Raw genomic sequence first — 15,173 nt, forward strand, 5'->3', positions numbered from 1 at the left:
GGCCATGCGCTTTTCTCCAAGAAAGAATATCACGTCTTCGGTCCACGTGTTTTGATGGTTTCGCCGTTTTCCGCTACTACCACCAGCATTTCAATATTCGCGTCATGGTGCGTTACTCGAGTTGCATTAGGAGTAAGACAACGTATTTTAGTTATTGCTCCTGCGTTTAACCATTCTGTGCGGAGTTTGGTTCCCCGCCGTGCCCGCCGTTTCTGCCGGGGTTAGAGGCAGGCGTCACCATATGGTCTCAGGAGCGTCGTAAAGCCCCAGCGGCGCGCAGACACTCGCTGTTTGTTGGTTCTGCTTAAAAGAACTGTTAGTGTGGCGGAAGACAAGTTCCATACTGTGAACGCCGAACAAAGTGTAGCGGTGGACCAGCCAAATATTGGAGAGCCCAGCCAAACAGTGGTGTGGGAGGGGGGGGGGGGGGCAGCCCAACATTGGAATCCCAGCTCAACATTGGGGGCGATGCCTCCCCTCAAGAGAATTGAAGTTCCACCCCTGTTCCCCTCCGCTGCTAACTGTCGGGTCAGCGTATTTCGGCCATCCAGCGCGCCCTCGTGGCCCGGAGTGCATCACATCCGCCCGACCGCTTGGTTCCAGTGTGTGCCTCACGCCGGCGGCTAGCTCCGCCCACTCCACCTGCGGCGCCCTTACCTGCCGCGCCAGGCTGGCGGTGGCGCTGGCGGCCAGTGAGGGGCGCGTCGGTGAGTGGCTGGGACGCGGTGTGCGCGAAGCTCGCCGAGTTGTGGATACAACGGTGAATGGCGAGCCGCTGCAGGCTGGGGACGAAAATGGTCACCGCTCGAGCATGGATCGGCGGCAAATTATCGTCAGTTTCATCGTTGACCCGCTGACCTTCGTCGCACGTGCAGGTGAGACGGCAGGTGTGCAGAAGTCATCCACTTTCACCGGTCATTGACTTTGGGCGGAAACGTGCCGCTCCTTTCCGCGTTCATGGCGAGGGTAGCGGCAACGAAAATCGGTGGCGTTTTGGGAGTAAATGTAAGATAACGGTGAAAATGACATCCAGGAAAGATGCGAATGGCAGGGGATTGTTTCATTGGTAACACCGGCGGTGAGGTCTATTTTTTAGATAGACATGTCGGAGGTCGAAATGATTCGTTTTCATAAACTGCTTGGCTAATCTATTGGCAATAAACGCCGTCACAAGTAGCCGTTGTTGACCCGTCAATACCATAGCCAAGCTGTCCAAGCTGCCCCAAGCTGGCGCATTATCTAAAACTTCCGAACCCAGGAATCTCACATTCGCAAACATTTGTCTTAGTGCGCCTCATAATCACAAACGGCTTGTGCAATCAAGTTTCGAGAAGGGCTGCACACGGTTGCACATGTATTCCGGCGTTGACGTTGCCCGCCGCTCGCTTGCGGTGCCCAGGCCGAGGCTCAGCCTGAGGACGCGCCATCGCCGCCATGCGACTGTGCTTCCGCTGCCGCATCCGCCGCAGCACGGCCCTGCTGTTGGCCTTGCTGGCTGGGGCCGCCACGCTCTACATCCTGTACTGGCGCGCCGAGCTGGAGGACTCGGACCCAGACGTGTTACGCGTCATCAGGTGAGGCCGAACGGGCCCTGACATACGTAATGCTCCTTATTTGCCCATCATGACGTCACTGTGACCATGCTTTTAAGTATCCGTATTGGTCAGCGCGGCTCAGCAGTGCTGCGTGATTTTGCACGCCGTTGTGCACCATTAAATGTCTGGCGTGGCGGTAAAACAAATAACGTGAAATTAATTAGACCGCACGGAATCAAACCGCGGAGCAAACTTAACTATGTGACCGGTGGATCGACTGAAGTGCCCACCAACGAATTGCTCATGTGATTATAAGTCCCTGATCAAATATTTTCGCGAACTGCGCCGCCAGGAAGTGAGGTGGCGTTTTCACCGACCGTGCTTGTGTCTTAACAGACAATCCAAGCATCAAAAGGAGTATATCAACAAGAAAGGGATCCACGTGGTAGTCGGCCATTACATGGGCGACCCAGCGCCGGAGAATTTGACGCAAGGTAGGCTGAAGGGCTGAGACCGAGAGAAAGACTACCCGACTAAAGCCTAGTTTGGAAGTTCTCAGTTCACCCCATCGATGTAGGGCATTGTATTTTAGGGAAGATGACTGACTTGTGCCCAGTGGTGCAGCAAGGACTTCGCCCAGGGGGCCGTATCAGGTCATAGAGGGTCATTACGGCCAATAGACCTCGTTTCGTCGCTTGGGAGGGGGGGGGGGGGGGGGCTGTTTCTTTAACGGGGACCTTTTTAGGCTTAGGATCCTATTTTGATGCCTCGCGGAACCATTTCCGTCTTGTTTAGAAGCCTTGCAGGCGTCTTAAAATACCAAAATGTGCTGGGGTCTTGGGAGCCAGGGGTCCCACAATCTCCAAAGGGGGATGGCCCCTTAATTTGCACCTTGGCTACAACACTTCGAGAGTCCGCTACAGTCACAGCCTCACATTCGCACGGCCCAGGCCGGTGCACCTCAGGCGAAGGCTCGCTAGGCCCAGATTCATACGGCTCCTGGCGCCTCTGACCTTGTGCCAGTGGAATTTGGTGCCGATTAGTACGCACATTGGTCGAGCTCTACATGGAGGGATGCACGTCATGAAAGACACACACTCTTTAGCAGGATCGTCTTCCGCCCCTCCTCGGACGCGTGGTGGTGACACGCAGTCCATCTTGTTTTCCGTAGCAAAGGCAGGAATCGATGCAAAAGAGCTCAGCTAACGTTTCGTCATCTTTCTGTGACTGACCAGACTGTACTGTATCCCGTTTTTTTCATTCTGATTGCAAATTGCCAGAATAAATACTGGGAGTAATTGATAGCTCGACATGAGATAAGATCGACATCAGCGCGTGTGTGCGTGTGTGTGTGGAGGCACGACGGCCGTGTGACGGGAGCGTCTCGAGGGTGTAGCACATTTTGTGCTGTGCTGTGCTGTGCTGTGCTGTGCTGTGCTGTGCTGTGCTGTGCTGTGCTGTGCTGTGCTGTGCTGTGTTGTGCTGTGCTGTGATGTAACACGACCACGGACCTGATAGCCGTGTCCATATCTGCGTTGGTGTGAAGATCCATCAATGCGTTCCGTTGCGTTGACCGCCCGTGCCGCCGGTCCAGAGGTGCTCAACACCAACGGCTACCGACCGGTGTCTGGCGAGGGCGAGAAAGGGCTGCCGGTCATCATACCGTCCAGCCTGAGCGAGAAGATGCGCCGGCTCTACCGCATCAACGAGTTCAACCTGCTGGCTTCGGACCGCATCTCCGTCAACCGCTCACTACCCGACGTTCGCAAAACACTGTGAGTCGCCCGGTCACACTGTGTAGGCCCAGAACTTCTAAGAAGCGCGCACGTCAGTGACGCGCCGTATCTTTAGTACACTGATGTGTTGCATCCTTAGGATGATATTAGATATGGTAGGTTGCGCGTAACATGTTACATGTTCAGTTGTATCGTGAATGTCATGGTGTCAATTTTCCTTTACTACGCCATCAGTTTAAAAGCACATTACGTGTTTAACGTACCCAGCGGTATAATGTTGAAGAGCGTTTAAGTAAGTAATGCGATGACAAAAGACCTGCCTTTGTACCCTGAGACGGTGGTATCGCAGGAAGCGTTCAGCGGCATCACTGCGCATTTTGGGACGCTACGCCTTGCAGACAAAATCAGTTGCGGAAAACACACATCTGCCATCAAACTTGTACTACCTTGATTTTCCTGGTTAGAATACTAATTCAGTTTCAACTGAGTTTGCTCGCTTTGAAACTAGTTACGAAACATTTAAAGCTTTTCTTAAGTAAATTAGAAAGCTGTTTTTTACTCAAGCCTTATGGATAGTTGGCTTTTATTGAAAAAACTTACAATCTCTTTCTGCCACGTGTATGGGGAACCAGAGGTACGGGGTGTGATTCCCCGCGTTAACCGCCATCCCTACAGGGCTCAGAGGCAGGCGATGCCATGTAAAGCTTCTGAGAATGTTGTAAAGTCACAATGACGACAATCGTAATGACCAAATTCCAAGTAATTAAAATCTGTCGGTGGAATGTGACCATCGCGAGTTAAGGAATGACGCGAAAACGTGCGAGCTCAAAAAACCGTGCCTACCTCATCGTTAACGTCGTCATATTGCGTGACATGGTGTTACCTGATAACAATATCCTAACGCAAGACAGAAATTGGCAACATTTGCTCAAAGTGTGTGCATAAAAACTAAGGAGGTGTGCCAATGACCAATTCGATGGTTAGGGATATATCATGTGAGACAAACGCAGGACATTCGGCCTGTCCTAGCTTTATTTTACTCGTTGCGTATGCGTACTCGTAAACCGCTCATGCACGTATACATATGCTGTACAGTATACAACTTACGAGGTGAGCGGAACCACTCAGGAACAGGAACTTGAAGGGAAGTTCCCGTTGCAGCGCAACTGAGTGAGCTATCCGTCCACACCAGACGACTTAGGCAGGTCTGCTCTAGAGCAAGTTTTGCGAGCGAGTCTGCATGCTGACCTCGCCTTGATGTCTTCTTACCGGGAAGTTTGCTGGCTACGGTTCGACCCGGCCAGTCAGGCTTTTGACTGGTTTATATTTGTGCAACTATGCGTGGCATCGTGGCGCAGCTCTCATCAACAAGCGGCACAACTGGTTCGACGTCAGCATAAAAGATTCGCAACGCTTCCCCCCCCCCCCCCCCCCCAGCCGAGAACGTGCGCGCGCCGGGCACAGCCTCCACAATCTGCGTCATACACAAAATATGTTACAATTTCGAGGAATCTAAATAAGGCTTTGAGAGGTTTTACAAAAAAAGATTTTTTTTTTAATACTCTGCGGGTGTACAACACTCCTGCATAGCCATTATAATCGAAATTGCCATTAGAATCAAAAGAGTCGGATATATCAGCCATTTAGAATCCCATGTCACCAATCTAGTGACACATGACTCACACGGCGCCATTGCTCCGTGTGAATCCTATGTCACCCGCACTTGCAAACCATATTTCGGGTACTCCAATGCCCATCACCTGACACCCAGCTGCTCGTTTATTTACTGGGTTCGTCGAAACGGATCGGAGCAGGCCGTTGAGATGTGCTGGCTTTTCCTCAACATCTTTGTGCGCGTCGAGTCAAATTTTCAGGCACAGACATGAGAAGGGGCATTTCCAGGGCCCAGTATTGGAAACGATCTCTAACGAAGTTTGGCAATCACACCAGGAGGGTGATATCAACCCCTTGGCTCTGTACGCACTGTCTTGCAGTCACAGAAGTAACTGATACTTCCGGTGAGTGAGGCGTTGAATCAAGAAAGTATGTTTATTGTAGTGTAGCAAAAATCAACCAAACAGCTCCCGAGCTCTCAGGGGGGCGAAATCTGCGAGACCTTGATTCACCTCTGTCACGATCGACTACGACTGCCACAGTATTTCACAGCATCCATGCAGCAGAAATTATTTCTTGGGTCATGATGCCGCGCATATCACCCGGCGTGGTGAAGTTAATTATGTCTGATCAGCAACTATGTCTTTGTAACCATCTGACCTAGAAAGTGTGCCAGAGCGTGGGGAAGCAAGACAGGGAACAAGTTCCCATTCTTGTAAAAATGGGCCCACGTCGAGCGGGTGCAATTTCCACTTTGACACCAAGGAGGAATATCTAGGCACCCGTCCATTATTTGGCCATAGTTGCAATACAGCGAGGAAAATGACATCTGGCGGATGAGTGGCGAATAGATTATCCGCAAGATTATCCGCGTGCCATTTTGCTAGCTTTCTAAATATAGCCAGGAAATCAAATATGGTGGATGAGTCTGGCCGTATGAGGCAATGCAAGCATAGTCTTAACAATCATGCAAGCATAATCTCAGCTAAAGGCGTGATGTAAGATGGCCTTGCACACGTCGGATTACACACGATGTAGCGTCTTGGGAAAGGCGCAAGCTACACTGGCGTAACAAGCGCCATGTTTGCTTTCCAACTGCAGAAAAGGAACCTTGACTTTTTCTGGTCTACTCGACAGGTGCCAAGAGAAGACATACAACGTCAGCAAGCTACCCTCGGCGTCGGTCATCATCGTGTTCCACAACGAGGCTTGGTCCACGCTGCTGCGGACCATCCACAGCGCTATCAATCGGTCGCCGGCGCCGCTGCTCCGCGAGGTGATCCTGGTGGACGACGCCAGTGAACGCAGCTTCCTGGGCCGGCCGCTAGACGAGTATGTGGCGCGCCTGTCGGTGCCCACACGCATCGTGCGGATCGAGGAGCGGACTGGCCTGATCCGGGCTCGACTGATGGGCGCTCAGGAGGCGGCAGCTGACGTCATTGTGTTCCTGGACGCGCACTGCGAGTGCACGGAAGGTGAGAGGGAAACGTCTCGGGCGCCCGGTCTGTCCTCAAGACAGCGTCGGCGTTTGTTGCGATACGAGCGCCTAACGCTTACAAGACTTGCACCACTATATGGCCATTATGAACTCTGCGATGCGTGTTGCTGATCTCCAATGCTGCTGATTTATCTTCCCACCAGATGTGTTCGCCTGAGTTGGCGCCTTCCCAGCTCACCTATCGTCGCCGACACATGGCCCTTCGCCTGCTCGAGCTGAGCGTGCGGCCGCTAGAGACGCCCCGCCATCCGCCGACAGGCTGGCTGGAGCCGCTGCTGACACGGATCGCCGAGAGCCCCACCTCCGTCGTATGCCCCGTCATCGACATCATCAACGACGACACGTTCGCGTACACGCGCAGCTTCGAGCTGCACTGGGGAGGCTTCAACTGGCAGCTGCACTTCCGCTGGTTCACGCTGGGCGAGCGCGAGCTGGCGGCGCGCCGGCGGGACAACACGGCGCCATTCAGGTGGGCGCACCGCCGGCGGCCGACCGACGTCGGCTGACTCGCGGCCGGGCGTGCTTCGGCGGAGTATGAGAAGGGCCGCCGCGCCGGGCCACGGGTGCTTGGCTGGTCCTGCCGGCAGCAAGACCGCTTGTAGGCCTCGGGACGGGGGCAATGGACCCGTGTCACGTTTGGATGTAATGCACCGTTAATACCTGGCTGTAAATCCAATGACAACCGTTAAAACCACGAACGACGCTTTAACCGTTTAGCTGATTTTCCGGCCTGTCACTCGTGCTGCTGGCTGTTGCATGACAGGTGGACGTGCCGTCTCTCACCGTCTGTGTACTCGCACGCTGACGTGTCAGCCAGGCGTGCCGTCTCTCGCCGTCTGTGTGCCTGCCCGCTGACATGACAGCTGGCCGTGCCGTCTCTCGCCGTCTGTGTACCCGCACGCTGACATGACAGCCAGGCGTGCCGTCTCTCGCCGTCTGTGTGCCTGCGCGCTGACCAGCGTGCGACGGTGCCGGCAGGACGCCTGCGATGGCCGGCGGGCTGTTCGCCATCAGTCGGGACTTCTTCTACCAGTCTGGCTCTTACGACCGCGACATGGACATCTGGGGTGGCGAGAACATCGAGATGTCGCTCCGGGTCAGTGCTTAGCCACCCGGATGTCGCTCCAGACCAGCATTTAAGTCTCCCGTGCGGTGTTAGGCCGGTCGAATCTCACTCCGGGGGTCAGTGTCTGGTTCGTCAGATGTCGCACCTGGTGCATTATTTAGCCATTCGGATGTCGTTGCAGGTCGCCGCGTGGCCGTTCAGATCCCAGTTGATAACCCTGGCAGATTCGACACCATAATTGCTGTGAAAATCCGCACGGTGGTGGTTGCCGCAGTGGACTCGGCCTAAAGGTGCTGGAAGCAGATAAAGCACTTAATTGTCATGTTACTCTACCATGGTGGCGTCCTCGAACACAGCTACAATGGAAGGAAGTAGTGTCCGCTGTCATTATCTCAGTCTGTCAGTGACTGTAGCTGAGGGCTGATAGCTGCGTCCAAACTTCACCCCATCCCCGGCTTTGAGCGTTTCATTATGTGAACTGGGGTTAGACGCTGCTTCGATCAGCATCTTGTCACACATGGTGTCTGAATTACGAGTTAGCCATCAGGAGTTAGACACCAGGGGGCTCCTGATCGCTGACTCGCAATTCAATTACCTTTTCGGTTGTATAATCAGCTGCACAATCTGCCCAGCCGCAGGGTGGCTGAGTGGCCAGCACTTGATGGTCAAGGTCATACGTTTTCCATATGACCAATTCCCATACTTGAATGGTCATTACGTACATAGCCGCGGTGGCCGGCACTTGATGTCGAGTTATTCACCCCTGGATTTTCCCAAATACCCAAGGACCTGGATTCTGTCCCGAATGTCCACCATCCACAGTTCTGCGTGGTCACATCAGCGCAGCGGTTGTGCAAGCCTCCGGTTGAGAACGGTTGCTATTTCTGCTCGCTTGTGTACGTGCTGTGTGTCCGCCTCGAGCGGCCCCGTGGCCGACTCAGTGGCCTGCCCTCCGGACCCGCCGGGCGGCGCCCGCGCGACTACAGTCGGTGCCGCTGCCTGACGGCTGCCGCTGGCTCGGCGCGACCCTCCGCTCGCCGGTGCTGACAGGCCGCCTCCCGCCGGCGCCGCTGCCTGACGGCTGCCGCTGGCCAGGCGCGACCCTCCGCTCGCCGGTGCTGACCGGCCGCCTCCCGCCGGCCAGGTCTGGATGTGTGGCGGCAGTGTGGAGATCCACCCGTGCTCCCACGTGGGCCACATCTTCCGCAAGAACTCGCCGTACACGTTCCCACGCAAGGGCGGAGTGGGCGGCGTGCTGTACCACAACTTGGCGCGGGTGGCCGCCGTCTGGATGGAGAAGTGGGCTGACTTCTTCTTCAAGGTCAACCCAGGTCAGTTAATGAGCCTGATGATGAACGGCTGGCAGTGGCCTGAGGTTGTGCTAATTTTTAGTGACATCGAGCTGCATACGAGGGGAGAGTGGTAGATTTGACATTCAAAGAGGTCGAATCATCACCTCACAAATGGATCATCGTTTCCTTACTAACTGAAGTCATCTCCGAATCAAATGAGGTAATCTCCTAAGCAAATGCAGTCGTCTCCTACCCAACTGAAGTATTTTACGTAGCAACCAATCTCACCGCAGCCCCGTTTATATCAATTGGTACGCTGGTAATTCGCTGCAGTAATACCAACGGTTATGAGCCTCACCAATGCGTGGGACCCCCGACCATTTCTAGCCTACGCAGTATATTCAGAATATGTCATCCTTGTCAACTCAAATCGTCCATTGGTGATTTGTTTCCGAATGATGTGACCCGCTCTTGATCTGAGCCACTCACCGAGCCGGGTTTTACTTTCACGGCGCATGCTATGACCACCGGCCTCCCGCGGCGTGCCGCTCTGGCACGAGCCAGGCGTGCGTACCTGGGCGAGCAGCCCGCGTGCCGCCCGCCCCTTGCCCCGTTCATCGCGTCTGACGTGCGGCGTCCCCAGAGGCGGCCAAACTGAAGGACGAACTGCGGGTCACCCACCGGATGATGGTCCGCGAGCGCATGAGCTGCCACAACTTCAAGTGGTACCTGGACAACATCTGGCCGGAGCACTTCTTCCCCGACGACGACCGCTTCTTCGGCAAGGTGAGCTGACTGGCCGGGGAGATGATGGAACATCTGGCAAGGGATCGGATGTGTGACGTCCCCGCTGCGAGACACGCCGAGCTGGTACTGTTGGCGTAACGACCAATGACTCGTGTCCGTCTGCTGCATGTGAGAGGTGCCGAGCTGATGCCATTGACGAGACGCGCAATGACGCACGTCTGTCTGCTCCCTGAGAGACACGCCGAGCTGGTACTGTTGACGTGACGACCAATGACGCGTGTCCGTCTGCTCCCGCCAGGTGCGGAATGAGAAGCTGGAGCACTGCCTGCAGCGTCCGTCACCGACGGGCACGGGGCAGCCGTCCGGCCCCGCTACCGTCACCGACTGCGCCTCCAACTGGTACACCCCGCAGCTGTTCGTCATGACCATGGAGGGTAGGTGCTCTGACGCCGAGGCCCGACGCCGGTGTTCTGACGTCGGCTTACTGAACGCCTGCCCTGTTAGTGTTGGTGCTGTCGGGATCTTGGCCAACTCAACGTCTCCCTTGACGTTGCAGGGATGGGGTGCGAGGCCGTTGTAATAGTCAGTGGATCAAGGTGTCAGGGGCCAATGTGTTGTTTCTTAAAAATGACACATTTTAATGTGGCGTTGTATACAAATCACAGATGTAAAATCACTATAACCCACAAGGCTGCTTATGACTATCCAAATTCAATAGGACTGATAGTGTGATGATGAAAATTTAATGGTGCCATTTGCGCCCAGTATTACTGTGTTCTAGTGTTGATTTCAATAACTGTGATTCGTGTACTCACTCAGAGCGCTTTACGGTTGAGCCGACTCTGCAATACATTGGACGGAACTTGTTTGTTAGGTCACACCGCGACTGCGGGCTGTGTTTGGGTTGTCGTGTCCGTTTGTAACAGGCCGTCCACTCTGACGACGGGCATGGCATGGCGCTATGCCCGTCCTTCGACCGCCGAGCTCACCAGCGTCCGCCTGTGGCGCCGCTGTCTGCCGACAGGGTACATCATGACGGACGAGTCGGTGTGTCTGGACGTGCCCGACGGCGGCCAGCAGGAGGCGGAGGGCCGCGCCCGCCTGCACGGCTGCAGCCAGCTGTCGCGCCAGAAGTGGTACCACGACCAAAAGACGTCAGAGCTGGTGCACGTGGACTCGGCCAAGTGCCTGGACCTGCCGACCGCTGCCAACCCCGAGAGCCTGGTAGTCATGGCGTGCTCCGGCGCGCCCAGTCAGCGCTGGACGCTGGAGCGGGTGCCGTGGACGTGATGGAGCCGGTGCTGCACGCTGTCCCAGCCACCGCACCCAGCGGCCGTCTGGAGCATGTCCAGCGGACAAGACCAGTCAACACCAGTCCTGAGGATGAACTTTCCGTGGCCGTTGGCGGTGTCTCCACGGACAATGCAGCGTACTCTCGCCAGCTGTCGGTGACATCTGCGCACCGTGTGCGCCATTAAGTGGTATGGTCGGCTTATGCGCCATTTTGTGGTGTGATTGGCTTGTGCGCCATTTCGTGGTGTGGTCGGCTTGTGCGCCATTTCATGTGTGGTCGGCTTGTGCGCCATTTAATGGTGCGGTCAGCTACTCAGCAGGTTACTGGCTCAGTAGTGACCGTGGGGACTTCGAGCATTGTAGGGAAATATGTGGATGATACCGAAGATTCCTAATATGTGAGACTATTGAGACTACTACTCAGCGAAATGCATTAGCGTGCCTTTTTCACCTAACGTCTGCTCCGCGGATTTGCAGCCCTCTGCATTCCTGCGTAGCTCATTAAAACATCGCGTACGACTTAGTTATTTTACTTATTCTGGCATTAAGGTCAGTTAATGGAACCAGCATGTGGATCCCATAGCAAGCAGCTGATACACAACATGTGTTGTAGAGATGGCACTGCGACGAGCAATGCTTCTGTACATTCCTGGTTCGGGCTATCAGCGTGCGAATGCGCCGACTCTCACTAGCATCGCCCGCGTACTTACCAAAGCTGCTCTTGTGATACACGGGCGTGCGCCGCGCGCCGTGCTGATGTTTCAGGACTTTGTTTTGGCATGGCGACGGGCGTCATTTGTCTCGTTTTTAGGTCGTTAATAAATATTTGCAGAATTCGCTACGAAGGATTTTGTCATTGTTCAACAAAACGAGAATCTTCTCCGCATTACGGAGGCTCCCACTCCCTTCACCCCCGTCCAGATTCGCCTTTTTGTTCTCAACGTGAGCTGATAGGGGGTGCAAACCTCCGCTGGCGTTTCTTAACCAATAAAAATGGAGCTTAGAGGGAAACGCCAGTGGATTGCGTGAGATGAGATGAGTTGAGAGAGCTCAAAGATACCTCGCGACTAGTGTTAGCTCCTGTGTTTTTAGGTTGGTGATTGACCCCATCATGCCAGGTCAGCGATAAGATTTTCCAGGACATGGTACTTTTGGCTTTACATCACGCCCACGAGACTATGTCTCCTACCAACGCAAATTTAAGCAAGCGTGCTCTTTGTGCAATTCTGAGCGCAATGGCGTGTATCCTCGGGAGCGCGCGGTTATGTCATGTGACTCCGTAGAAATGTCGGCCCGCCGCGAGCAGTCCGCAGCGTCGTCGGTCGCGGCCGCCCGTCCGCTCAGGTCCGCGGGCGGGCCGGCCGCAATGGATCCTCTTATCGGACAAGTGTGATCTACTGGAAACTGATACCCCTATACCAGTGCCATGGGATGCACGCAGTCGGTACCTGTGCGCCCGATTCCGAGTATTTTTTTCTGGGTGACCGCATTTTGTCCATCCTGTTACGGGCAGGCGGGCCGCTGTTAGAAATGTGCCGTCGAAGATCGATTAAGATAAGTTCATGTCAGCCGACGAACGATTTACCTTATGCGTTGGTCGAAGCTGGTGTGGGCCATCAGCTGCCAGTGTAACACACTTGTACCATTATATAATCCATTTGATTCGGCCGATCCCCACCAGTGTCTCACTCAATGTTGGTGGGACGGCCGCAGCGCCGATTTCCAAGGTATGAGGCCAACATCAAAATACTTCGAGACGAGCGTAGCGGGTGCAACCAGCTGCATTCACTGTGTGGTCGCTATCGATCGGCAATGTAAATCGTTTATCGGACGAAAATGCTTTTTATGTTCAAGTTACCCCTTCGCGGCGCGCCGCAAACGGCACCACCCTTGAAGCGTGATGATTGGAATATGGTGGTGCGGAAAAACTTTTCTTCTCGCGTTCGACCGTGTGCATTTGGTAGCACTGCTCATTGGCTATCAGCTGGAAGTACAAAACAATTGTTCAGTTAGCAAGTCTGAGCCCCCCCCCCCCCCCAAGTCAGTTAGTATACAGCCCCCCCCCCCCCAACAGCGTCCCTCTCATGATGCTGACATGCCGCCCACAGGGGTGATGTGCCAAGTCACGAAGCCCAGTCTCAAATAACTTTAGTTGTGCCCTGTGGGCCGGACCATTAGCACGCGATGTCAATGTTTGACCACTATCGGCCGGCAGTGTAAATTATTCATCGGAAGGCATCACAGTTTTGTTCAAACCACCCCTATACGGCACATTGTTAAACAGAGAGCGGCTTACCGGTAAACTGATTACCAAAGTACGATGTCCAGGGACAAATACTTACAACTGCGCGTGACGGCCCGGGAAAAGCACTTAAAATCGCGAACGAGGCGGGCAACTATATGCATTCGATAGCGCTGGGACACGGTTATCAGCTGCCAGTTGAACAGTCTTTCCCGATTAGGGTACTCTTCAGTCAGTCGACTTCCCGACATCGTCCCCGCTAAGATTGTTGGGGCTTCCGGAGCAAGAATTTGCAATGTTACTGCGTTAAATTCATGATACCTTTGGGCGTGCATAACAGGTGCGGCCATATTTACGTGACGTTATTCTGGGACCAACATCGCTCCGTAATGCAAATGCTCATCGCCCGAAATCACCTTTTTTGTTCACGCCACCCCTGACCGTGCACTGCCAAATGAGTCCGGCATGCTCGCACCCCGATGGCAAGCATACAATGGATAGGAAACGTGCCTGCAATGCCACACGAAGGGAGTGACCGCACTAGAAGCGCTGCTATATGCTTGTCGGATGCAAGCACATCCCATGGCAATTCTTTTTTAATTTATAAAGTATAATGGTGTGTATAATGGCGTGTATAATGTGTGTATGAAGGATTTTGTCACTGTTAAACAAAAACGAAAATCTTCTCTGCATAACGGAGGCTCCTGTTCCCTTCACCCTCATCCTGATTCGCCATTTTTCTGCACTAGTCTGATGGCGGCATGCACTTTGTTGCACGCGACCAGCGAGAGCGTCTCACTCAATGGTTGAGGGTCATCCGCAGGCGCGATAATCAAAGTGACGGCGTCTAATTCCGAACACATTTTCTCGTGCGCGGCGGGTGCAAACATGCTCACTCGAATCATTGTGCGAACACCATCCGCTGGTTATATGAGCTACTTATCGGTTACTATGAGTTTTTCAACTTACCTCTTTCCGGCGCGACGTTGACTGTGACCGCTGTAGCCGTAACGTGGTGACGAGAATACAACGACCTGCTGAAAAGAACTTTGAAAAATGCTTTAAAGTGCGCGTGGGAAGTACAACTGTCAGCTTTTGCTACCACTGCTATAGAGCGATTGGTTTCCATAACAACGCACTGGTCCGATGAAGGTATCGATTCTATTTCGTTGACCACCCGACAATGTTTGTCCCCATGCTAGCGAGCCGGCCGGTGATTTGGAAAGTTACGGCGTTTAATTGAAAAAAATAGACGTACGTTTATTCACTGCAGGAGCATTATTGTCTTTTAATACAAGTCGCTGATCGATCGATGTAACCTTTTTTGTTGAAATATCTCCTAAATGCAGTAAACAATGCGTTGCAGTGCGTTGCTTCGATCAGAGCACACATTTTATTGGATCGGCCAACCAACAATGCGTGTCTCCATGCTAGCAAGCCGGCCCGCGGTTTGCAAAGTTACGGCATTGAATGGAAAACATCAGACATGCGTTTATTCACTCTGAGATCACTATCGGTCTTCATTGCAGCTCGCTGATCGATCGATATGACCTTCTTCGTTCAAGTATCCCTTAAATGTAGTGAGCATCATCGCTAACTGCAGCTGGCCTGCGCGTCGCTTCGTGGTCTAAATATAATGGGCACAATAGCCTTTCATTGTCTCAATGCGGACACTCTTATCGTTATTTCTCGTACCTCCGTACATTTCCAGAGGACCACAGCCAAGGTAATCAGCCCTCCGACATTCGAGGTTCGCCCCTGTTTCTCTTCACCAAATGCGTCTCTTGCCGACGTGGAGTTCCTCATCCTTGCCAACACGGAATCCACTGCTAGGCACTTCGGACCTCTTATTGTCTCAGTGGCCCAGCTAATGCAGAAGACCTTCATTAATGATGGGGGTCCCGGCCTTGCCCATGCCTAGAAAATGGGCCCTAGGGCGCAAACCCACACCGAGCTGACATGGTATCAGCGTTTCTGACCAAGTGTGTCGTTCCAGAATCCACCCCGTATCAGCGCAAGAGACCATTCGACTGACGTTTGAGTCCCTGCCCAACGGCCGAAGTTCTTTCGCTGGCCCTTATCAGCAATGCTGTCAGCAATTCTCTGGAGAATAAGTTAAATCCAGCGAATTGAAGCTCTGTTTTGACCAC

The 15,173-nt window shown here is 53.7% G+C and overlaps 1 protein-coding gene across 1 annotated transcript; it reads left to right on the forward strand.

Annotated features, from left to right (window-relative positions):
- Positions 1-669: 669 nt before the first annotated feature.
- Positions 670-11,622, forward strand: LOC119096232 (polypeptide N-acetylgalactosaminyltransferase 1). Its single transcript, XM_037219035.1, has 11 exons — positions 670-875; positions 1,400-1,574; positions 1,932-2,029; positions 3,130-3,310; positions 6,023-6,360; positions 6,642-6,852; positions 7,362-7,479; positions 8,594-8,780; positions 9,385-9,527; positions 9,787-9,922; positions 10,513-11,622. Exons 2-11 carry the CDS (start codon positions 1,435-1,437, stop codon positions 10,776-10,778), a joined length of 1,818 nt encoding a protein of 605 aa, XP_037074930.1. The 5' UTR covers positions 670-875; positions 1,400-1,434; the 3' UTR covers positions 10,779-11,622.
- The last annotated feature ends 3,551 nt before the right edge of the window (positions 11,623-15,173 follow it).

Source organism: Pollicipes pollicipes, unplaced genomic scaffold (assembly GCF_011947565.3).
Source record: "Pollicipes pollicipes isolate AB1234 unplaced genomic scaffold, Ppol_2.1 Scaffold_4295;HRSCAF=5057_pilon_pilon_pilon, whole genome shotgun sequence".
In the NCBI taxonomy this organism is placed as follows: domain Eukaryota; kingdom Metazoa; phylum Arthropoda; class Thecostraca; order Pollicipedomorpha; family Pollicipedidae; genus Pollicipes; species Pollicipes pollicipes.